We start from the raw sequence: 25,163 nt of genomic DNA, 5'->3' as shown, positions 1-25,163 counted from the left end.
AGGGCCCTTTGTAAGTTCTCTTGAGCATGGTGGCAAACTGGTCGAACTGGAGAATTATTTGTATCCACAGTGGAAACTGGAGCTGAGGTTTTTCTGAATAATAGGAAGACATTTGAGGGAACCAGTGATGGTCCTCTTTATTTCACATTTTTGAAACACCCATCTGCCTTAGAGAGGGACTCTGCTTCCTTGATAAACAGTTGCCTCCGTTTGTACAGATTTCCATGTTAAGAAGCTCTGCCAAGTGATGCTCTGATGGTATTTTGATTGAAAGGATTATTGTATTTGTTTTCTCATACTTCCACAGATGATCAGAAGGTTGTAAAGATACCCGTGATTTCTTTTGGGTTGAGTAGACCATTGTTCATCAGCCTAAGAAATGGTAGGTCCCAAATTTGCACATTAACCATTTAGAAGTAATCCACCGAACTTTTATATTGCTCAGTCAGCAAAAGAAGACGAAGTATATGCATGGTGGGGTTGATACCATCTTAGAAAAAGTTCACAAATTAAGTACATAGCGCAATATGCAAAGGTTACATAGCACAAATGATGCAGTATTAGTAGCAATGGAACAGATCCCACCTGCGATAGGATTAATCAAGCATTTAATTTTCTAAAGGAAGTTTTGGAAAGATATTAACATCAGTATTTTTAAATACCAGGCAGATACACGGAGTAGTGATTTGGATAATGGGGGTAAAGTATGTTTGACTCCTTATTCTCATCTGGAAGGTAATATTGCTAAACTCAGCACTTATTTGTAATTTCTCTCATGTTCTATGAACTGGATATCAATTACAATAGTGTGTTGCTTTTGAATATATGGCTACTTGTTCTGTTAGATTTTTGGCACTTCACTTTCATGAGGAGGGTTCAGAACATGGGCTCTGTCATTGGAACCCAGTTATGTTTATTTCTTCTTGTCAGGATTATCCTGTAGCCAGGATATAGATAAGACCTTAGATCTCAAGAAAAAAATATTTTTCCATGATTTCTTATTCTTGGATCTCTATAAAAGCCGTATAACTTCCAGTTTTTCTTCCAAGATCAGCACTACGTTATTGGGATTTCTACGCTTCTGTATTCTGAGTGAAACCATTTTTATTACGCTTTGAACTGAATGCTAAATATTGCTTTTGGTATGAATAAAAACACTTTACCTCTTACTTTAGTGAGATGTTATGTTTAGGTGATTTTTTTTAAAATTTCAAAAGCTTATTTAGAAATCGCCCATCTCCCTCATAGAACAACTCTGTAGGGTGCACAAATAAATATAAAAACAAACAAGCCAATATAAATTTTATTTTTTAAAAAAACAGTTAAAAACAAGAAAATAATTGGGGTGTTTTGTTGGAATATTATTATTTTCTAACACTATTAAGAAGTACTAAGAGTAACATGAGGTATTCTGTAGGGTGCCACAAAATTCGATCCATATTTTTGTGGTCTTTCTTTTTTAAATTAATTATGTTCAACATCTATATGAAGCCGCTGGGTGAGATCATCAGTGATTTCGGTGTGAGGTACCAGCTGTACGCTGATGATACTCAGCTGTACTTCTCCACACCGGGCCACCCCAACGAAGCTATCGAAGTGCTGTCCCGGTGTCTGGAGGCCGTACGGGTCTGGATGGGGAGAAACAGGCTCAAGCTCAATCCCTCCAAGACAGAGTGGCTGTGAATGCCGGCATCCCGGTACAGTCAGCTGCAGCCACGGCTGACTGTTGGGGGAGAGTCATTGGCCCCAATTGAGAGGGTGCGTAACTTGGGCGTTCTCCTGGATGGTCGGCTGTCTTTTGAAGACCATTTGACGGCCGTCTCCAGGAGAGCTTTTTATCAGGTTCGCCTGGTTCACCAGTTGCGCCCCTTTCTAGACTGGGATGCCCTATGCATGGTCACTCATGCTCTCGTGACATCTCGTCTGGATTACTGCAATGCTCTCTAAATGGGGCTCCCCCTGAAGAGCACCCGGAGGCTCCAGTTAGTCCAGAATGCGGCTCCGCGGGTGATAGAGAGAGCCCCTCGTGGCTCCCATGTGACACCTCTCCTGTGCAGACTGCACTGGCTACCTGTGGCCTTTCGGGTGCGCTTCAAGGTTTTGGTAACTATCTTCAAAGCGCTCCATGGCATAGGGCCGGGCTATCTACGGGACCGTCTGCTGCCACCGATTGCCTCCCACCGACCTGTGCGCTCTCACAGGGAGGGACTCCTTAGGGTGCCGTCAGCCAGGCAGTGCCGACTGGAGACACCCAGAGGGAGAGCCTTTTCTGTGGGTGTTCCCACCCTCTGGAACGAACTTCCCCCAGGTCTTCGTCAACTTTCCGACCTTCGAACCTTTTGCCGCAAGCTTAAGACACATCTATTTATTTGCGCAGGACTGGACTAGAATTTTAAATTTTAATTTGGTTTTAATGGGGTTTTATTATTTTTATTGCAATTTTTAATATTCGGCCTTATTTAATAAGTTTTTTAAATTGGTGTTTTATTTTGTATTCATAGGTATGTTTTTATTAGGCTGTAAACCGCCCTGAGTCCCTCGGGAGATAGGGCGGTATACCAATGTGATTAAATAAGTAAATAAATAAATAAAATTAGTTAATATCCCCCTGGAGGGGATATTTGCATTTGCAAGTAATATAAAATTGAGTGGTCAGTTAAAACTAAAAGCTACAAATAAACTTCAAAATGATCTTTTTAGTTAGAACTAGGCGAAAAACAGGAAGTTGTTCAGTAGAGACCATGCACTGAGGGAAGAAGGTAGGCATTTTGTGTTTCTATATCCTTCTGCCTACCACAAAATGACATAGCTATCCTTAATAAGGTGGATAACTTGAAATGGCTGAGCAAAAACAAAGGTACTTTTCAAAGAGACAGCTATTTGAAATTACATCTGGCTAGTGTCCTTAGTCTAGTCAGCTTTAGCACATTCTTTTGTTGATTTTGAGCACGCACACGCACGCTTTTTATCCCCTGCTTGGGGATAAAAAACAGCTTCTAAAGTACAACTGATCTTTGGAGAGAAAAGCAATGAGAAAAGCAGGGGAAGCTCGGAAGATCGCTTCACTCACTAGCACCTCGTTAGGGCTGAAAAAGAGCTTCTAAAGCACAGCTGAGGGAGCAGCAATGAGAAAAGCAGGCAAAGCACGGAGATCGCTTCACTCGCTAGTGTCTCGTTAGGGCTGAAAAAAATCTTCTAAAACACAGCTGAGATTTGGAGGGAGCAGGCAAAGCTCGGAAGATTGCTTTACCTCTTAGGGCTGCAAAAAGCTTCAAAAAAGTTACATTCGGAGTATAAGACCCACCCAAATTTTCAGCCTCTTTTGGGGGGGGGGAAGTATGTCTTATACTCCAAAAATATGGTAAGTTGTTTTGATATGAGGATCCCAATTGGTCATTCGTTTGGTATATAGACGGAGGTACCTGTCTCTCACCCTCTTGTACAGGCAACAATCAAATAGGATGTGAACCAAGTCTTCTACCTCTGCTGCTCTGCAAATGTAGAGACATTCATTGTAGGGTATAGAATGGACTCTCCCATATCTGACCATTGTGTCAAGCTATTCGAATCTCACTCACGTAAATATCTCCCTTAGATGTTTTAGCAGTTGTAACTTCAAATATCTGTCTCTCTGAAAAGTACCTTTGTTTTTGCTCAGCCATTTCAAGTTATCCACCTTACTAAGGATAGGTATGTCATTTTGTGTTTTTATATCCTTAATTCTTTGGGAAACACTATTTTTTAAAAATCGTTCTCCTGCTACCCAAGAGACAGGAAGGCCACTAACAAAATTTGTTAGTTTGGTGAGCCAGGAGATTTGTGCTTGTGATTTTATTTGCTCTAGTAGACATAACTTGGGGAGTCTATCAGTCTCCATTTCATTGACTTTATTCCAGTAGTTATATGCTCTAATTTTGGATAGTGCATGAATTGTATGAATTCCCAATTCAGCTCTAACTCCTGTAGCAGATATTCTTAGATCTACACCCAAAATACATCTCAAATACTGGGACTGTGTTTGTTCCAGGACTGTGGTTTAGTATAGACCAGAGGTAAAATGCTACCGGATCGGGCGAGTAGGTAGTGGAGATTGGGTCTGGTTCGCCGATCCGGTAGCAATCGCTGGCTGGCCACTACCCTGAACCAGTCCACGGCCCGCAGTCCAGCCTTCGCAAGCTGGACACCGGGACACCAGGAAGGCAGCTCGCCACCTCCTCGCCCTTCGGTCAGGGGCCAGGGCCCATTCCCCGAGGCCCCAGAGTCGCCGCCTGTCCCAACCGGGTCAGGGAATGCACCATTCCCCGACTCCGGCCTTTCCCCGGAGCTGCTGCCAACTCGCTGCCCGCTCGCCGCCCATTCGCCTTTGCCTTTGGTCAGGGCCCAGGGATGCCTCATTCCCCTGAGACCCCGGAGCCACCACCTGCTTGCCGCCTATTTCAACTGGGTCAGGGAATGCACCATTCCCCGACACCAGTCTTGCCCTGGAGCCGCCGCCAGCTCTTCCTTCGTCATGCAGCGTATACTTACTTTCCTCCAGCGGCTGGCTGCCAGGAAAGACAAGCATCCAAAAGTTACTGGCGTCCCTCTCCTTGAATATGCCGCCGTCATTGCTGCTTGTTCCATGCACCGGCTGCGTAAGCGCACACCGTTTATTTCATTTATTTATCAGCGGCAGGTTGGGTCTGCGCTTGTGCAGCTGGCGGATAGAACAAGGCGGCATATTCAAGGAGAGCAACTTCGGTAACTTTTGGACGCTTGCCTTTCCTGGCAGCCAGCCGCTGGAGGAAAGTAAGTATACGCCGTGTGGCAAAGGAAGAGCGGGCGGCGGCTCCGGGATAACGCTGGTGTCGGGGAATGGTGCATTTCCCGACCCAGTTGAGGCAGGCAGCGAGCAGGTGGCGACTCCGAGGCCTCAGGGAATGGGGCGTCCCTTGGTCCCTGCCCCTGACCAAAGGCGAAGGGCGAGCAGGCGGCGAGCAGGCAGTGAATGGGCGGCAGCTCTGGAGAAAGGCCAGAGTTGGGGAATGGTGCATTCCCGGACCCCATTGAGGCAGGTCTGGGGCCTCGGGGAATGGCGCATCCCTGGACCCCGGCCCTCGACCCAAGGTGAAGGGAGAACAGGTGGTGAGTGGGCAGCAAGCAGGTGGAGAGGCTGCAGCTGCAGGCATCTTGCAAAAAGCGAAAAGGCAGAATAGAAATTTAAAAAAATTTCCTACTGGGTTCTGTGGGCGTGGCTTGGTGGGGGGGATTGTGACTGAGTGGGCATGGCTGTGAGGGACATTGAGTTGGCCATGTCCACTCAGTCACAGGACACACCCACCCACCAAGCCACACCCACAGAACAGGTAGCAAAAAAAATTTAGATTTCACCCCTGGTATAGACCCTAAACTTCTGCTCCATACAAAAGCCTAGGGGTAACCTTAGCTTTATATACTTTAATTAATGGAGATTGGGACCCTGGGTAACTATGATTCTTTAATTTAAGCAATAAATTCAAACGAGCTTTTGTTGTAAGTGTACTCCGTTGATGATGGCAAGCCCAAGATCCAGTCTTGGAAAAAGTTATGCCTAAATATACAGAGGTGTTAACCTGTTCAATTGATTCACCCTCTAATTGACATCTATGTCTCGGATGATGTTTTCCAAACACCATGGTTTTTTATTTAGATTTACTAATGGTTAGGGAGTTTTCCTGGCAATAAGAGCTGAATCTTCTTAATAGCCTATGTAATCCTACTTGTGAATATGATAATAAAATCATATCATCAGCATAGAGCAAGCTGTTATAGTATGTATTTAGAATCATTGGCATGTGTACCATGGGATCCTTCATTAACCCTGGCAAGTCATTAATATATAAACTAAATAATAATGGGGCCAGGATATACCCTTGGCTTACCCCTTTATTTGTGTGAATCCTGTTATCCAGAGCCCCATTAACCCCATACTGCACCCCCAAACAGGTACTTGTATAAAGGGCTTTAATCAAAGCCAGCAGTCTAGGTTCTATTTTAAGAGATGTCAGTTTATGTCCATAGTACTTCTCTGTTTACCATATCTAATGCTGCCGTAAGGTCTATAAAAGCAGCAAACATGGGTCTCCTCTTATAGACATTTGGCAATTAGATGGTTCAAGACAAAGCAGTCATCAATAGTGGATCGGCTTTGCTTGTTCTTCTGCAAGGATATGGTTTTCCTCTACCCAGATTTCAATTCTATTTAAAAAGAACCTAGCATATATATTTGCTGCAATGTCAATCAGACTGATGGGCCCATAATTACTAGGATCATTTTTGTTTCCTTTTATATATTCGGAGACAACTATTGCCATATACCCAGCTAGTATATGGCGGGTGTTATTTATATGTGTAAAAAGACCTGCCAATACGGGAACCCACCAGTTGGGGAATTTCTTAAATAATTCTGCTGGTAAAAAATTCTCACCTGGGGCTTTAGTGCTCTTTAAGCTTTTAATGATGGGTTGTATCTCCGTTTCCGAGACTGATGGCCAAGGGGGGGAGTTATAGGGTTTACTAAATCACTGTTTAAAGACAGTTTCTCTTCAGGTTCCGTGGAAGCAAACAAACACTGATAATAATTCTCCCAGTCCTCAGCAGAGATTGGTATATCAAAGGCAAATCTCCATTCCTTTGGGACACCTACTACAGAGTGCCAAAATATTACTGAGTTATAACTTTTGGCAGCCAACTCGAGTTCTGACCAGATTGAAATGGCAAAACTTTTTTAATTTAATTTTATAATTTATTTAATATTCCCTTCTTGTATGCAGCATCTCAGCTTGTATATGAGCAGTAGGATTCCTCTGGGTGAGCCTCATGGCTGCCTTCAATTTCTTTTTCAGCTGCTGGCATTCAGAATCAAACCAACGGGGTCTACCCACTTGAGCACTTTTTGTAGCAGGTTTAGTTGTTAGGTATTTCTTCAGGGTATTACAGAGATTAGAGAAAGCATTGAAGGCTGACAGCCAGCCAGTAATAGATGACTGGATTGTTCTAACCCAGTTGGTAGCATTTTTAGTCAGTCTGGTATTGCCTTGGTATCAACTTTGGCTCAAATTAACCTTTTATTTTGGGTCACCTCTACATTTTTTGTGAGACATCTGTCAGCCATGTTATATGGTCTTAAACCTGAGTGGCCTCGCAATGTCACGCTTACAGGCTGATGATCATTCTCATTGTTAAAGTGTACCGTGACTCCAGTACACTGCTTGAATGGGCTGAGTATATGTGTAAAGATATGAGTAATTCTTATCCTTACTGCCCAGAATTTGGAGATTACCCTTAAAGATTAAGGAGACTAGGAGCAGGCCAGCAGCACTACTTTTGCAATCTCTTGAGCGCCAATGAGGATGGTTATCAAAAAACTCCCCTGGAACTCCCTTCTTCTGGGCAAACTCATACAAAGAGGGGCCCAACCTAGCATTAAAATATCCTAGTAATACTACTATAGACTGTGGTTACAATGCAGATTTTTACCAGTATTAACTCGAACTCTTTATATCCAAATTTAACAGCTAGAAAATACGAATACTTGTCAGAGTTTCTTTAGTGAGGCCTCAAGCAGAACAATCTGTCTAAAGGTTAGCAATATTCTTTTGCAGCCTTGTCTGTTGGGGAGCCAAGATATCTATTAGCTCCTTCGAGTATACCCTAGAGCGTAAGAGTTGGGATAGAGAGATCAAAACCACTCTCCTGTTATACCACCGGCCCCTGTTCAGAGAAGTGTTAGCAATTTGGAGTAGGATCCTTTCTCTCTGCAAGACCAGCCTCTCCACCGCATCCTCTTTGCCCTGAGACCCCCAGTCCACACAGGCTGGCCGAATATCATGGGTAAGCTTTGGAATGTGAGCTTTGCTGTTTACTACTTCAACTAGCTTATTGATGTGTTTTCTCATTAGAGACTTTAATTCTTTAATCCCTGCATTTGCTTCCAGGAGCTGGTCAAATATAGCAGAGACTGTTTGTGCTGTTAGTAGGCAATTCTTAGCAACCAAATCCAAGTCTCCTTTAAAATTGTTCCTAATATTATTCTTATTCTGCCCTCCAACTCCTATTGGAATTGCAACTCCCTCCTCCACAGAGAAGCAGTTGTCCTCTTCCCAATCCAGAAGGGGGCTAGGTTTGTTTGCCGGGGTCGCAAGGGAGAAAGAAAAGAGAAAAGGAGACTTGCTTGCAGTGTCTTTTATCTGAAAAAAGTCTTTTATCTTGGGTTGTCTAGGTGTTGTCGCAGCCATGTTTAGCTGGTTTTGTTTGTTTAGTAGAAAAAACTTTCCTCTCATTTACTAAATGCTTTACTAGCTGAAGTAAAAAGCTGGAGTAAAAGCTAAATCTCTCAAATGGTGAAATTAAGACTTTTTAAACTTAAAAGTTAAAAATTGATTTAAAAGTAAAAAGAGTATTTTAAAAAATAGTAAAAATAGAGAACAAAAAGGAGAGCAAATTTCAAAGCTGCTGTTCTCTGTCACCATAGTATAGCCTTTATTGTCATTGTATATCACGTATACAACGAAATTAGTTTTAGCCTCACTGGTGCAATCCATGACAAAAAATACAAACAATATAAGTAGTATAAAGAATAATTCCTATGCAAGCAATTAGGGGAAAAAGAAAGAAAGAAAGAAAAACGTAGTCATAAGTTTCCGCATGTGTGCCGAGTGATTGTGTTTGTGTTTAAGAGAACTATTTTTAAACCTATTTGTTCGGCTGGCTATGCTTCGATGTCTTCTGCCCAATGGTAGAAGTGCGAAGAGACAGTGACCAGGGTGTGAATCATCTCTGAGTATCTTCCTTAGTCTACTAAAGTAGCGAGACCTGCTTTAGCTCCGCCAAAAAAAGTCTTGGAAAAGTATTTGATCTAACTATGAGCCAGCAATGTGATGTGAATATTACAGCAGTAGCAATTGAAGTGTAATTTCCAAATCATGCAAACCAATCATGTTGCTTTTTTTCTGTATTGGTCAAATCCCACTTGGAGGACCCATATGCATTTATTCACACTGATTCAAAAGGAAAGAGAAAGTGGAACAGATTCAAAGAAGAGCAACATGGATGATCAGTTAAAAACTAATTATTAAGAGGAGAAACTGAGGGAACTTGATATATTTAGCTTTAAGAAGAGAAGACCGCAAGAAAACATGGTACCTAAAAGAGTGTTCATAAAGAAGATCCATAGTCTGATTTGGTCATCCTGTGTTGTGATCCAGGCCCAAGTAGGTAGTAGGAAACTCAGTCCGTGAAAACAAACAAACAAACTTTATTTGAACAGCTGAGAATTACTTCATTCCCAGCGTAGTTCAACTAAATTAAAACAAATTCGTCCCAGCACAAATTCCTCAGTCCTATTGCAAATCTTGGTCCAATTAGGCAAACTGCCAAAGGCCTTTCTTGGCCAGCCTTCAGAAGTCACAAAAATAAATGCAAGACGTAGACGAAGCAGAAGACGAAGCTACCAACGTTGTTTTCCGGCAAAGCCCAAACGCCGTTGCTGGTCTGTTTTAAGCATCATGGGAGGGGCCAATCATCTCTTTGCCCTACTCCCGAGTTGTCCTTTTTGCTTGAGCTGCTCTTGCCTTCTGCAGCTCTTCTCATGCGTGCATTATGAACAGGCTCCTCCTGTTCCTCTGCCTCACTATTATCAAGTTTCTGGAGGCTCTGGAGTCCTCACCTCACTTCCTGATGGCCCTGCCCTCACCTCAGCCTCATCGCTGTCCAACTCCATTACCAGCTCCGTAGGCTGCTGGTGGACCACAACATCCTGGAATGCAAAACATGGAATGATTATTTTAGGAAAGCAGATTCCAGTTAAATGTTAGGGAAATCTACCTAAAGGAAAGGAGTTGGATGGTGGGACCTGTCATCAGGAGAGGTAGTAATTTCTCCTTTATTGGACATTGAAGCAGAAGCTGGACATCCATCCATCTGTCAGGATGCTGTAATGCGGATTTCTGTGTTGAGTAAGGATCCTTATCCGGTATGTTGGCTTGCAACTGTATGATTTATTGAGGTCACTAGTTTTCAGATCAATTTAAATGTGTTACATGAGAAGAGGCTTTCTTCACAGCAATATGGATTAAATGGCCTGAATCTCTTCGGTTCAGAAAAATAATCAAGTTACAGTTTTAATAGAATTTTCCTTTTTAAAAAAGTTACATTTAAAAATTATATAAAGATATTCCTGAGCATCTAATGAAATGTCCCAACATCAACAAAAAGGTATATGATAATTTAGTAGTCTTTAATATACCATAAAGTGTTGTTTGCCAAAGGTTTTGGGGTTTTTTTAATGACTAATGACCCTTTTATAATAGAGGGACATTTAGAATGGAAATACTGATAAGCTGGTCTCCTTTGTAGTATTGCCTTTTTTCTGACAATCAGCTACCAAGCCTCTGACCCTAAAACTCTTAATCATCCTTGCTTGTCATTACAATTCTTGTCCCCTCCCCCCAAACTCTTCAGTTTATTAACAATAGCAGTTGTTAAATGCCACATGTAAGTGAAGGAGCCAGATTAATTTTTCAGCCTTCATTTGGGTAGATGGAGCTCTCATATTCCCCTCCTTTGTCTGTGGACAAGACCGATGAAGGCTTTTAGGAACATAAACAGAGACTGACATCATTTTGTGTTATTGATTTGGAGGATTCAGTTTCAGCTGTAGTTTGTGAATGAGTCCTGGGGAGAATTCTTCAGAAGATGGAAGGAAGAAAGCTGAAGGAAGGAATAGTTTTAAACTTTAGGTAGATCAGCGTGGAACATCTGGATTAGCTGACACCGGAATGAATCCCAAGGATAATAGTCCACACTCGGAATGGAGCTATTTTCCCCTGTCTTTTCCTCCTCAGGGTTGAAATAGAAATTTGTATAGTAAATTCTTCAAGAGAAGGATTAAGCCTTTGCCCTTACTCTGAAGTACCATGCATCTGGTTAAAAGTGTATTAAATACTTTCATTAATTGTCAGTTAAAAAGCAAATCCCCTCACTGAAATCAAAATGAATTTCAGTTTATATGTTCTCCAGTTCATTATGGAATCTCAGTATTGCAATACTGAGGAAGGGTATTATTTTAACCTAAGGTTTTACATTAGTTGCTTTTAGAAGATGTGACAAATGTCAGATGGAGACGGATTGTGTAACTGGTTTAAGAAACATTTTATGAGGAGGCTGTGTGACCTGCTCTTGTTTGTGTGTCTTGATGCAGTAATTTGATTTGCATAGAAGGCTAAAGTCACATTATTTTGCAGGCTTCTTAACCAGATAGGCTTTTAGACTGACTGAACCTGGGCTTCCCTATTTGCAATGTGAGCATTTGGCTGTATTGTTTCAGGAGTTTTTTTACATGAAAAACAGAAATGAAAAGGAGCATAGTATCTAAAATTTCTTACGCTGCAGAGATCCAGTACAAGAATGCATCAATTAACATAAATTGGGAGTGAATTTGTTTTCCTCTCATTTTGGCACATTTTCATTTCTAACTTGCATGTGAACATAGTTGAGATATCAGTGGTTATTAACTTGGTTGTATGATAGTTACAAAGATCTGTTTCTGTTAAGAGATATGACCTTTATTATCTCTAACACATTTCATATGAAGCTGCCTCTGAAGATGAATTGGTGCAGAATGTAGCAGCCAGACTGCTTGGAAGCCAAACTCAATTTTGTTGGATAAAATATATTTCAAAGTCAATGCATTTGTTGCCAGTAGGCTCCTAAACCCAGATCAGATGCCTGGTTGCTACCCTCATTTTTATATGGCCTACGTATACATTTAATCACTTTTTTCTAAGGACTTTTCATTTTTTCCAACTAATTTTCATTATTTTATTTTCAGCCTATTTCTTAATTATCTAAATCATTTTGAATGATTTTTCTACCTTTTATTGTTCTGTCATCTTTAAATTTGAACACGCATTTCATCTATCTTGTTATCCAAGCTATTAACTTATTGATTCTTGGGGTGTCACTTTTACTTTCTCTATTTTGACAGGTTATCTGAGTATTTTAGTTAAGATGTTTGAGCCATCCAGCCCATTCTGGAATGTCATCAAGTATTTTGCCAAACATTTGGTTGAAATGAAAATATATATTTTCCTATAAACTATATAGTTTATAGGGGGGAAAATACTGAATCAGAAAACTAGATGATCTTAGTTTGGTAACATTTGTTCTTGAACAATATAATTTTAGGGATTTGAACTCTACAGGGATTCAAACAGGTATTTCCCTGATCACGTCATTCTTAGTTTCACTGAAATTCAAAGCAATCTCTTCATTTTGCTATATTCAACTTTATGGTAGAACACAAATCTCACTAGGACTGAAAATAGAAATTGAATTATTTTTATTTGTGTCTTAGTATTTTGCTGTCTTTATTGTGCAAGTGGTAACTTTTTCTATTCCTTAAAAAAAAGACAATCTGAAAAAAAAACCTTCGTTATTCTTAATATCCTTTACCCAACTTAGATGATTTTAAGCTTTAGTCTATCTGATATCGCTTTAGTCTATCTGATATCATATTTGGAATTCCAAGCTAACAGTATGGGTTCTTTACTGGTGACTTGTTCAATGGTAAGAGAGCCATTTAATGTTATTGGCAGAACATCACAAAGGTTTGTGCAATGTCACTAGATTTTTGCCAGTTGTTTTCTCTCTTGCTGGAATAACAATTTTTAGTACCTCTTATTTGGGAAACATCTCACTTCCCAACTTTGGTTCATTTTCTTTTTTGTTTCTTCTGCTATAGGAAATTATTTAACATTAAACATCTGACTTTACATATTAAAATCCACTTTTATGAAGTTCAAAATGTGCATTTGTCTGCACTTTGCTGTATGCGGGAGTGTGTGTGTTTGTATAAAGAACTTCTGAATTATGTAGTCACTTTCCCCCAAGCTTTGTGATCCATCCTCTTTGCTGATTAAGTCTTCCCTTTTATTTAAGCCTAGTCCAGAATATTCTTTTGTACCTTTCTTCACCTTCTGTGTGTGAATATTGCCTCTCCCTAAATAAGATATTTGTGACCAGGATATGCCAGGAAAGTCCTGAACTGAACACAGAGCCCACAGTTAGGATTATTCAGGTATTCCATCTTTATGTTTTCATACCAGTTTGAAAAATCTGCAATTTGCATTTGAGAAATCTCTCTTGCAATTTCTATTAGTTGTAATATTGTAATAGAACCTATTACAATATTATTTAATAAAAAGGATTCAAACAATATTACAAAATTCATTCCTAGATTTTTGAACAGCTGTGTATATTTTTAAACACTTTGTAGAACTCTTCCCTTTTTTTTGTTTATTCTCCTTTAAAGCAAATGATATTTTTCAGTTGCTATATTCTAGTCATGGGAGATTTATTCTACCAAACGTTAGTTTATTTACTCTTTTATTAAATGTATATGCTGCCTTTCTTTAGGGGCTCAAAGCAGCTTAAAGCAACCCATTACTTCATCCTCATTTTTTAATGATAGTAACCCTGTGAGGTAGTTTAGGCTGAGACACACTGAATTATATGTGTAAAGTCATATTTCCCTTCCTATATTAAGAGTTCAAACTCACTTTATTTTCCATATGAAGAATGCATTAAACTTCTAATCTGAAATTGTGTTTTGGATTTTTGTGATATGGATACGGGGAAGTTTTCATTTCTGCTCAGTTATCGTCAGGACCTGATTCAATGTGTCAGCTGATGATCAAAGCAAAGAAACCACTAGTGGAAATTAATTCTGAGATATGGGCATATGACACACAGAATTAACATAATTTATATGCACATTGAAAAGCCAGTCTACAGTTAATGTATGCCTTTTACTCACTGCATGATAATATTAACATACAATATCCAGACTCCTTGTTATTTCTAATAGGAAACATCTTCTACTGGCTCTCTAAAACAATAACTGGATGTTGCAAGTTAGTGAGAGGATGTAGAGAAAATAGGGCAGGCCTATACTCACTTTTTAAAAATTCTTGCGTGTTTAGGTTTCTTTACTACTATGACCAAGAATTAAAGTTGGAAATAATAGAAATTCTTGCAACAGTTTTATATAATGGCCATCTCTTGCTTAACTAGCACAAATAATCACATTTACAATGAAAGAGGATGTTCCTTTGATTCAGGACCGTGATTCAAATGTAATTGTAGGAAGCTGGCAGGTTAATATTCTCCGAATATATGGGGCAAATCTGTTGCTTTATTTGTATGGATGTCTCTAATTAAGTATATTATTTTCTTAGTCAATCTAGAACAATGTATTTTATGGATGGTTCTCTGCAACATGCAAAAGAATCCCCTTTCTTCTATGTTTATGTGTTGAAACACAAGAATCTTGTTTTTGTATTTGCTTCTCACACCAAATTACATGAACCAATTAAATGACAGATCATTCTGTCCTCTAACTATGGTTAACATGTAAAAACTGTAGCTATCAATTCAGAGACACATCATATCCTAATTATCAGCTCCAAATATGGGGGCACAAAGATGCAGCTGAGCATGAATTAGTTGGGCAGCTGGGATTTTGGAAATGTGTGTGTGTGGTGGTGGTGGGATTGCTAGCAGTCATATTAATGTTTTCAGGTAGTTGCATAGTCCTATGCATGGAATAGCCTAAATAAATAAAACAGAAGCCAAATAATTTAACAATTGTTTTACACTCATCTTGCTGAAGTGTTTTAATTACATCACAGTTCTTTCTCTGTATGGTTAGAAATGAAGAAAGCATAAAAAGATGCAGCAGCTTTGCTCAAATTTGTTAACCCCCAGATTCATTGGCAAAGATGGGTGGTGGAAGTGGGAATTCTAGTCCAAATTATTCTGGGGAGTATCAATTTAGGAAAAGTATTGAAAATGTGGTGTGGCAAGTTGTTGCAGCCTTCCCTTTTTTGGTTAAAGTAATTATGAGGAGTTCAAGCACAATATGTGAGTGAGAACAAAGTGGAACCGAGATTGCCAACCATTTTAATTTGCAGTGCAAAATAAATTTAAAAAAAGGAATGCATGATAGGCAAAATTTATTTTTCTTTAAGCATTGTAGTGTCCACTGGAGTAATATGGAACTATCAGAAATTGCCAGTTAAGATGAATGATGTGAATACCAATGATGAAATAATTCAATATGCTACAATTTTTTCCAGATACCTGTCAGTTATTAACTGACTCACCAGCTATGCTTGTTAGAACACCAACCTCAAAGTGTTTCCACCTTTTACAGTAGAAGTCCGTGTGATATTATTTAGGAAGCTATTTGAAGAAGGCGAGTTTCAGTTCATAATGTATCTCTGCACCTTTTCCTCCCAGACGAGCCCACCTCCGCCTATGTCTAGAGCGCTTAAAAGTTCTGATACCATTAGGACCTGACTGTACCAGACACACAACCCTTGGGCTGCTTAACAAAGCCAAAGCACACATTAAGGTAAGAGGAGCATCAATTTCTATTTATAATAATGTTTCAATTAGCCCACGAGCCATAATTGCAGATAAGATTATTGTCTTCCTCAGAGGGTTCATACATGACGTTGATATAGTGTCTTTAAAAGCATGTCCCAGCATTTTTGTGGCGTTATTTTTCTTAGTATATTTGCACAATTTGTTTGTTCTATAAGAAAGTCTGGTATAGAAATGATAGAAATCTGAAGTCTGGTATAGAAATCATTGATTTAACGTTCACCATGTAATTGCTTAAATACCATCTTTTAAAGGTCAACAAATTATTTAAAATTCCAGACTAGTACAGTTCCACAAAATACAATTAAGAAATGTTAACAGGAATCATATTGTATCATTGATAGTATAAATTGTCATTGGGCTTCATCTAACAAAGTATTTTCTTGAAGTTCAATATTGTTTATTGAAATAACTTTTCAATAGATAGACGTATCAATGTTTGAATGCTCAAATTTTATGGCACAACTATCAAGATAATTCCTAAGTTAAATGAAGTCTTATTTCTCTGTTTCTTTCCTAAACTGTATTTGGGCATCTGACAAATACATACCAGGATCTGAAGTGTTACGTTTTTCATTGATGTTATTCATGACTTTATGATCATAGATTATTTTTTTAAAATACAAAAGTTATGATAGCAATAGCATTATTCAGAAACTGTTAATCCCAGATATATTGTACAGTACCATTGTGAAACAATAATAAAAGCAAAATGCTAAGTATGTGTCTAAAATCATATAAAATATACTATGCAAGAGTTCTATTGTACCTTAATGATTGGTAGATTTGCTGAAAATATTATTAATTGACTAGCAACCGTACTGTACCATCTTTTTTCAATCTACTAATGTTACTGTCCTCAGTTTAATTAGAGGGCATGAACTTTGGAAAGACCATGTTAAAGAAACAATGTTCCAGATTTTAGGTTATGCTTACTACTAGTGAAACGTCAAGTAATATAATCTAACTACATGGAGCCTCATCCAGAGAGTCAGTTATTCAGATCATTCTCTGCATAGCTCCAGGTGCCATGACCAGGCCAAATACATCAGGAAAAAACTATTAATGACCAAGAGTCATTAGTAGCATGTGTTAATTATTTAAATCAACATATTCTCTTTGCATTCCACTTATATGGGAACTGCATTTGGAAAATAAATACAGTACCTAATAACAAACAAAAAAGAAAAAGTTTAAAAAGAGCACAGCAGGTGCCCTGGCTACAGTGTTTCTGACCCTTTCCTGATTTTTTAAAAAAAAAAATAGAGTAGTGCCAGGCTCACAGGGATCAGGATGTGCTTAAACACTTTGGAACAGCTCAAGCTTAGCAGGGAGGGAAACCCTGCTTACTTAAATGGATGGTATTAGCCTGAGATGACTTGGAGTTATGCAACTTGCTGGCCATCAAGAAACCCTGTGCATTGGCCTGGTAAGATTTCCCAGCTGTAATGAAAGGAGTCTGCAGTAGATTACATAAATGACTGGTCAAATGGGGAACTGCTTCAAAGAAATAGCTGATAAATTAAGTGGTGAAGGTACATACGCTTCTTTACTTGTGATGCCTTTTCCTATTAAATTAACTGAATGGAGAGTGGGCAGTGATGGAAAAGAACTAGCCATGCTCTACTTGATCCTCTCCTTTTCATTACTCGTAAAATTGGACTGAGAAACAAACTGCTTGTTTTTGTAGGGAGTAAGGACATTACTCTTCCTTACTTGCAAGGATGCCATTTAAGGGCATATATCTCACACATAATTACACAGCAACACATTATTCTGTGATATATCATTCATATTCTTCATCTGTGATCCTCCAACTTTGCCAAAACATATTTCCAATTTTCTCTGTGGTCATAAAGATCACCAGTTACCTTCTGACAAAGCTCTCAGAATAAGATCTGAAGAGAATATTAGTAAACAAAATGGAAAAAGTGCTGGGGAAATCCAGACAATGAAAAACAATCTTTTATCATGGCAGAAACTTGAAGAAGCCGACAGGAGAAGCCAGCATCAGCTTGAGAACCTGGAAAGAGAGCAGAGGTTCTTAAAGCGACGATTGGAGCAGTTGCAAAGCCCTCAGGACATCGAGCGAATACGAATGGACAGCACTGGATCAACCATGTCCTCAGATCGCTCTGATTCAGAGCGAGGTCAGTATTTGATCCCTCCATAAGTTGGTTAAAGACACAAAATTTTCAGTTCTCTTTGCTCTGTACAATTTCTTTGATTCAATTTATGAGAAAGACATATTGCTGTTGCTTTTTAGATGAATGTTCGATTCAGGAATTAAATGCATATTAGTGTTTCCCCTTGAAATTTTTGTTATCCTCTGAGAGTGTTGAGATACCATGCTCAATAAACCAAAAGAATGTGGGATCGGGTTTTTTTAATGCAACATACATTTGGGCTTACCTGGGTCCAGATGCCACTGCATTTTTACAGATTTTTTCAAGGCCATCTGCTCTAGCCACTTTAAAAACATTTTTTTAAAAATCTGCTCAGAAAGTATTTCTAAATACTTTGAGCAACTCATAAACTGATTCTTGGGCCTTTAGCTATTCTTCTCTCTTGGCCTAAAATACTTCTGGGACTACATAGATCCAGAATACCTTTGAGAGAGCTAGATGACACTGTAACAGAAGAGGCTAAAGCTTTACTAGAATAGAAAACTCAGTTAATCAAAAGAATACCCTTCCTGTTTCACAAACAATCCCAATGATCCATGATTTCCTTCTATAATCTTCTGTTATTTTGCATTACTTCTTCAAATCCTTAATGTGGAACTTTAAAACTTCAAATACTCAAAGAGGTTTTATTATACGAACAGCAAATCTATCTTGGTGTGCAGTAATACTCCTTAATGTAGACTGAGAAATCTGTTTGAGTGGGTAGGTGAGAGGTCTATTCATGTATAGAATATTGAATTAGTATCATTTTAATCCAAGGCACAGTGACTAGATATAAATATTGAATTAGCAATCAGATGATAGCTGGCTATTAATACAAATTTATAAAAATGAGCGCAGTCCAATCTCTTGTATTCCTTTCAAAATTCTTACCAATATCACAATGCACTTTCTCTCTTTTGTTCTTCATTTTTTCAAAGATTTCACCACACAACTTTACAATAACTCCTCAGGATGTGGCTGGAATGAACCTAGATCAGGCCTGTCAAACTGGCGACCCGTGGGCCAGATATGGCCCATGCAGGCCACACTCACCCCAGCTCGACGAACGCAAAAAAAATTGCAATATGTCACAATAAGGCCCGCAATGGGAGCAGATTTGACACCCGTTCTAGATTCTTCAGGCAGGGATGGTCTTAAATAAACTTGCTCTGATACTAACTTGAGGCTCTTTTTTTTTCCCCAGAAGAAATTGAAGTGGATGTGGAAAGCACAGAGTTCTCCCATGGAGACATGGATGATATCAGCACAACCAGTACAAGTGACATTGATGATCACAGCAGCTTGCAGAGCATTGGGAGTGATGAGGGTTACTCCAGCGCTAGTGTCAAGCTCTCCTTCACTTCCTAGAGCCTGGTGCTAGAGCAGAGCAACTGGTTTCTTTGGGGCAACTGAGTTTCATATGGCAGAGCTCTTAAGATACAGTATTTTTCTTACCCAACCCACCCTTCAACAGCTAAGCTTGGACAGACACAACTTTAGAATAGCTCCATGGGTCCATGGAAGAGTGGGGACCTAGCAGAGAAACCAATTAGTCTTGATCTGACCATAACCCAAATTTTTTGACTTACTGTTAAACTTCAGTTAATTTCAAATCCAGGACACCATTCCAGTTACATATAGCTGGACTGAGATTTTCCCATCAGTAATGGATACCTATATTGAAAGATGTATCGGATGGGAAATTTGGCTGTTCAGGTGCTTGCTTTTTAATTTGTCACCATTGGTTTTTTTTCCTCATGTTCAAACTTAACAAACTTGTTACAAGACCCTTGTGGTGCTAATAATAAATAATATAAAGTATGTCCAATATCTATGATAATCTAGCATATCTGGGATAGCTGTGTTTTTCCCAAATAATGGGATAAAGTAGCCAAGGTGATATAGTTCATTGGATGAACCACTTCCAATGCATTTGCACAATACTTTGAAGTTTGGTTTTTTTTAAAAACTCCATTTTAATTTTTTTTAAATTCCATCATTTTTTAAGTTTTGTTTTTCTCCAATATAACTAAGCAGTTAACTAGTTTTCCTGTAGCTTCACCAGCAAAAGTTAGTCCAGTCAGCATCTTTTATTAACTGGGTATCTCCAGCCACCTTTGATCATTATCATCTGAGAAATGTAAAAATAGCAAGATGTTCTGCTTATAGCTCAATGTTTCAGCTGGACTTGATTTCAAGGCAAGAAACTTGGGCTGTACGATTTTACCACTAGTTTATTGAGTTGTAGCAGGCCACCACAGGTGCAACCATGCTTTGGATTCAGTGGCTGAGCTAAAATGATTCTCCTGATAGAGGATGAGGGACAGACCAGCCTGTAAAACAAATAATGATGTGCAGAAAAGACACAAGTCTCCATTCTGAGCCACAGTTACCTATTATTTTTTCTTTTGCAAATTATTTTAATAAACATTTGTAAAAGTTGTTTGGGTAAGATAACCTACACGTGACAATGTATTTTTAGATCTCCTAGGCATGATCCTGCAAATCTCTTTTATAATTAACACCAATTGAAAGGGACTTGTTTTCCTGCTGCCATGCACAAGAGGAACAGGGACTCCTCCTTGGGTTTGATGGCTCTACCTTTTGGATTCCCTTTGCAGACTTTGGCATCTGGATTCCTAATATAATCTTGGGTCCATAGCTAAGAAGCATCTCAATTTAACAATCTGCTAGGTTGATTCCAATTTCTCCTGAGCAGAAACTGTTGTTGTTTTGCAGTTAAAGAATAAGATTGTATCCAATGTTTTTATCATTGTTTTTATTTTGAACTTTCTAACCTGCACTTTGAGGTCTTTGCTTTTCTTTAAGCTTTTTAACCACAGAGATACTTATTGCTGTTCCTTTACCAAGTTTAAACTTTATTCTTATTTTGAGACTTCATTTATGACAATTATTTGAGGATTTTGTTTGGGAGGGGTAGTAATTTGCCTGTCCCACAATTATTAAGGGAAAAAACTGAAAAGTAAAAAAAAATGCTTTATAAACTCATAACTTATTGCTGATTATAATTACTGGTTGTTAATTTCAGTCCTGTAGATCTTTAATTTTATTGTTTAGATAGGACTGGGTGACAAAAAATAAAACAAAATAACCTCATTTAGCAGTACAGTGGATTGTGTTTAAATGTTAGCATATGTTTCTGCTTAATAGTAGCACTTTAATACCATTAAACATTTCTGTATCTGAAATACATTTGTTCTGCCATGTTGGTCACTCATGAGACTTTAGAATACTCATGTTGTTTGTGCCTGAAAAAAACCCCCTCCATTGGCCATGTGATTAGATACCCCAAATGACTTCTCCTGTAGATCTTGTCTCAGTACTGTTATGTTGTGTGATTTAACTCCAATGTGTTAGGCATTTACCCCAGAGCTATTATTATATTGTATAACGTACCACTTTAGGACCTGTGTCATGTATTAGAGACATCATGCTGCCAGGTTTTATAGTGTGTTCATAGCTGGGGTTTTAATTCTTCTGTTCATTAAAATCTGGTTGCAGTTACACATCTCTCTCCTATGGAACTAAAACTAAGTAACACCAGTTTATATGGTAACCTCTCCCTCTAGTGACTGAAATAGGAATTGTTAGTTTTAGTTAATGAGAGTAAAGATTTAAGTAAGAACTTTTTATAATTCTGAAGCCTATTAATTTGGCTAGTATCTTAGTGCAATTTGATGGGATTGCAAGAATGATCACTGGAAACTCAAATGAGCTGTCACTCCCAATCTACGATTTCTTATCCCAGCAAAATAAACTTGTTTCTGTGAATTCAGCTGCAGAAACTTACTTAAAATGTTGTGTTTTCTCTAAGCAGAAAGGCCTGACTTCAAATTTTAATGGTGTCTTCACCAGCCCACTGGGTCTTAGTGTGTTAGAACTAGAAAGACAGAGCTGGATAATCAGTTCTAACACACTATCAATACAGGGGACAGGCAGGAACCTGATGAGAAGCCTGGTATAGTGGCTTGCATGAGAAATCATTTCAGGAAAAGGTTGAAGAAACAGCCTTGACTTAAAGTCTGGAAAGTTTGCCTCAAAGAATGCACAGCTTTGATTAATATTATCTTAAATTAAGATTGTGTAAAAATGATTCTGCACCAGTTCATTTCCAATAAATTAAGTTTAGTCCTAATGCAAAACCATTTAATCATTCACCTTGTCATTGGACAATCATTTGTCTGAAATGGTATAGGGGTTCCTGCCTGAGTAGGGGGTTGGAGTAGAAGACCTCCAAGGTCCCTTCCAACTCTGTTCTGTTCTATTCTGTTCATAACCTTCTTTTGTGTATTTGACTTGGTAAATAAGAAACTATTATCAGGAGAGACATCTCTGGAGATAATACCCTTTCCATTTTACAAAGTGGAAAAAAAGTGTTGTCATTTATTGAGTAGGGTGTACTGCAGCCAGCCTGTCAAAATCTATTGTGAGGACATACTATATGTTTTTCATAAATGTGAAACCATATCCTTCATTATCGCTTTACGTTTTGGGATGTTATACTTGTTCCTTATCTTCAATTCACAACCTTGTATATTATTTTTCCCACCATACAAAAATTGGATTCTGGTTTGGAATATAATCCTATGCAAGTTTACTTAGAGATAAATCCTGCTACGTTCCATGGGACTTACTCCCATTTGTATCTGCATCAAATTAAGCCTTAGATTCAGACATGAGGTTGTATACACTTTTGCATTTAAAATGCAGGGTAATTTTTTTATATAATAGGAGTGATTGTATCAGCATCCAAGCAGGGCAGTCTGAGGCAAACCCTATTTTTCTGCTTTGGAAAATCTCTTCTGAAGGTGGCATTAGCTTTGGAGAGAAAAAAATGCCACCAGTTCAAAATCATCTATGCATCCTGATGTTAGCCACCTCAAAAGGCTGAATAAGAAATGCTATTCTCTTACATGCTATGCTTTTATAATAAGCAGTTCAGACAGCCATTCTAGTATGATCTGAAAAAGTCACCTTCACTGATACATCATTCCAAATCTGTGCCCTTATCTTCTACTTGGCAATACTGTGTGTATGAGAAGAATGATTCTGTATTTTAATGAAAAATAAAGATGCAAGAGGGCATTTATACTTGTTACATTCAAAAAGAAAACCAGGATTCCTATAAAGTTATTAAATTTTCACTTATGGCAAGTAAAATTGCTGTCCATATAGCTTACACTGCTTCAGGCTGAGATGTTTTGTATTTCTTAGTTCTACTAAGTGAAAATTTCCAAGAGTGAAACAGAATTTATATACATTTTATTTAAATATGTATATTGGATGTTTTTTATGGATTATTTGGAGAGGTGTCCTCTGTATCCAAATTTACATCATTTATGTCAATTTATGTGAATGGTATAATTTGCAGTAAAAACTTCAGTTTATTAGATAAATTATAAGAGTCCAAATGAAAAATTTGTCTGTTACTTCAAAAATGAATCAAAGGAAAGGTTTACTATGTAATGCAGGCTATTGGGTACTTTTTCCTTCATGATATTTTGGATCAAACTAGCGAGCTAAATTTAACTTTTTAAAAAGTTTTGAACGCTAAATTCCAGGATATTGTAACTTGTTTTACCAAAAAGTTTAATTATTTAAAAGTTCTGATTTTTAGAAGCCTGAAACCTGTCTTTGCTTTTATTTTTTTTCTCTTTAGTCTCCTTGTACAGAGGAGTTGGGGAATTCAGTTATATGCATATACCAATTCAGTTGGGCATAATACCAAAAAATGGAAATAGGGCTGCATACTTATGTGAAATAAAAGAAGCAAAGACAAGTAAGGAAGTAAAAGCTTCAGAAAGCAGAAACATTTGGTATATGTTAATCAGGTTAAGACTTTAGGAGTTTATTAAAAAGACTTAACTGGAAGCAATAGTTAAATCACTTTTCATTCAGACATATCCATTCTGTTATCTCACTCTGTACAGGTAGTTTTTAACCTTATGACTATTTATTTAAAAGCTAAACAAAGTCACACTGGCATTGAAAAAAGTGACTTACACATGGCCCTCACACTTACCATTGCAGTGTTCATGCAGTCATGTGAGCAAAATTTGGACACTTGGCAACCAGCACTTATATAGGACAACTATAGCATTCTCGGGTCATGTGATTGCCCTTTGCAACCTTCCCAGGGGTTTCCAGCAAGCAAAGTCAAGAGAGAAGACATATTTGCTTAATTACCACAGCAAAAAGGTGGTAAAATCAGATGCAACTCAATTACGACTACATTGCTTAGTGATTAAAGTTCTGTTCCCAATTGTGATCATAAATTGAGGAGTACCTGTCCTACATCAGTTGGTAAATACAATATCCACCGGTATCCAAATTACAAAAAAATAATTTAGAAGAGTTTATTTCCTTATGTATACTGGCTGACATTTCCTTACAAAAAAAGGAATACTAAAAAAAGATTTGTCAGCATTACCGACATTTTTTTTCTTTGCAGCTGTTTTACTAATCAGAATCTTGTTTGTATTATTTAGCTGGTCAAATCAGAAAACATATAAAGAATGCTTGAAATATGTTTTTTTAAGGGATTCTAAAGATCCCTTAAACATTGTGCACATCTTTTCAAAAATAGCTAAGACACAAATACAGTATACTGAAGTAGTTCTAGATAATATCAGTTGGAAGTACCTCTCTTTATTATGTAAATGCTTCCTTGTGCTTCAGATATTGCTATCATCTTTGTATTCTTCCCCATCCTGCAATAACATGTACAATATAGGGTTTTCTTTTGAAATGTGCTTCTAGGAATTTAACACTGCAAAAATAAATCTTGTCTGCAAAATAAGCAGGAGTTTGTATCTCAGGGCCAGTTCACATTAGCACTGGACAAAGTGACTAAAAAATACACTGATCAATTTTTTAAGATATGAGCCAATGGTTCTGCTTTAGAAGCTTTCAAAAATAATTACTATCCTGTGCTATGCCAAAGGTTGAATTTATTAACAGTCTGGCAGAAATAGTCTGGCAGGATTTTCTAGTGGTTATTGCTATGAGTCTATGGCATGCACTGATCAGCTCACTCAATCTGTATTTTTATTTAGGGTATCTATAAATGTTCAAACAATAAGGCAAATAAATACCAACAGGGTAAGACCCTATGACTTACAAATAACTTGAACATCCTTAACTCTTAACCACTATATTTATATTTTATTTCTAACAGCAAGAGAAATTTAAGAAACCAAATACAATAATCCCTAAAAATATAGTCATAGAATAATAAAATTATTAAACCCCCATGAAGGAGCTTCATTAGGCTACTTCCTAATAGTACTTAAATACATATAGCAAACAAGTCAGGAAGATGAAAGCCAATTTACTGCATCCAACACTACCAATTTCAGCTAATTTATTAAGGGAGAGTATACAAAGCTGCAATTGGTCATAATGAGGGGAATATATGCAGGCATTTTTTTCTCCATAGTAGCTTGCTGGCTGTTTTAATTGCTTATTAAGCTCCATTTGGAGTACATTTCAAGGGGATGCAAGCTAGCA

General features: G+C 38.0%; 1 protein-coding gene across 3 annotated transcripts in view; it reads left to right on the top strand.

Annotated features, from left to right (window-relative positions):
- MXI1 (MAX interactor 1, dimerization protein) overlaps positions 1-24,722 on the top strand; it is a 75,248-nt gene extending 50,526 nt beyond the window's left edge. For 2 of the 3 annotated variants that reach the window (XM_058187170.1, XM_058187172.1), the window contains exons 4-6: positions 15,319-15,433; positions 17,444-17,615; positions 18,838-24,722. In XM_058187170.1, the coding sequence (XP_058043153.1) occupies positions 15,319-15,433; positions 17,444-17,615; positions 18,838-19,001 (451 nt within the window). In that variant the 3' untranslated portion in view covers positions 19,002-24,722. The remainder of the gene's footprint in view (positions 1-15,318; positions 15,434-17,443; positions 17,616-18,837) is intronic. The other variant, XM_058187171.1, reaches the window with a different exon arrangement.
- The last annotated feature ends 441 nt before the right edge of the window (positions 24,723-25,163 follow it).

This window comes from Ahaetulla prasina, chromosome 6 (genome assembly GCF_028640845.1).
Source record: "Ahaetulla prasina isolate Xishuangbanna chromosome 6, ASM2864084v1, whole genome shotgun sequence".
In the NCBI taxonomy this organism is placed as follows: Eukaryota; Metazoa; Chordata; class Lepidosauria; order Squamata; family Colubridae; genus Ahaetulla; species Ahaetulla prasina.
This window is presented reverse-complemented; position numbering and strand designations above follow the sequence as displayed.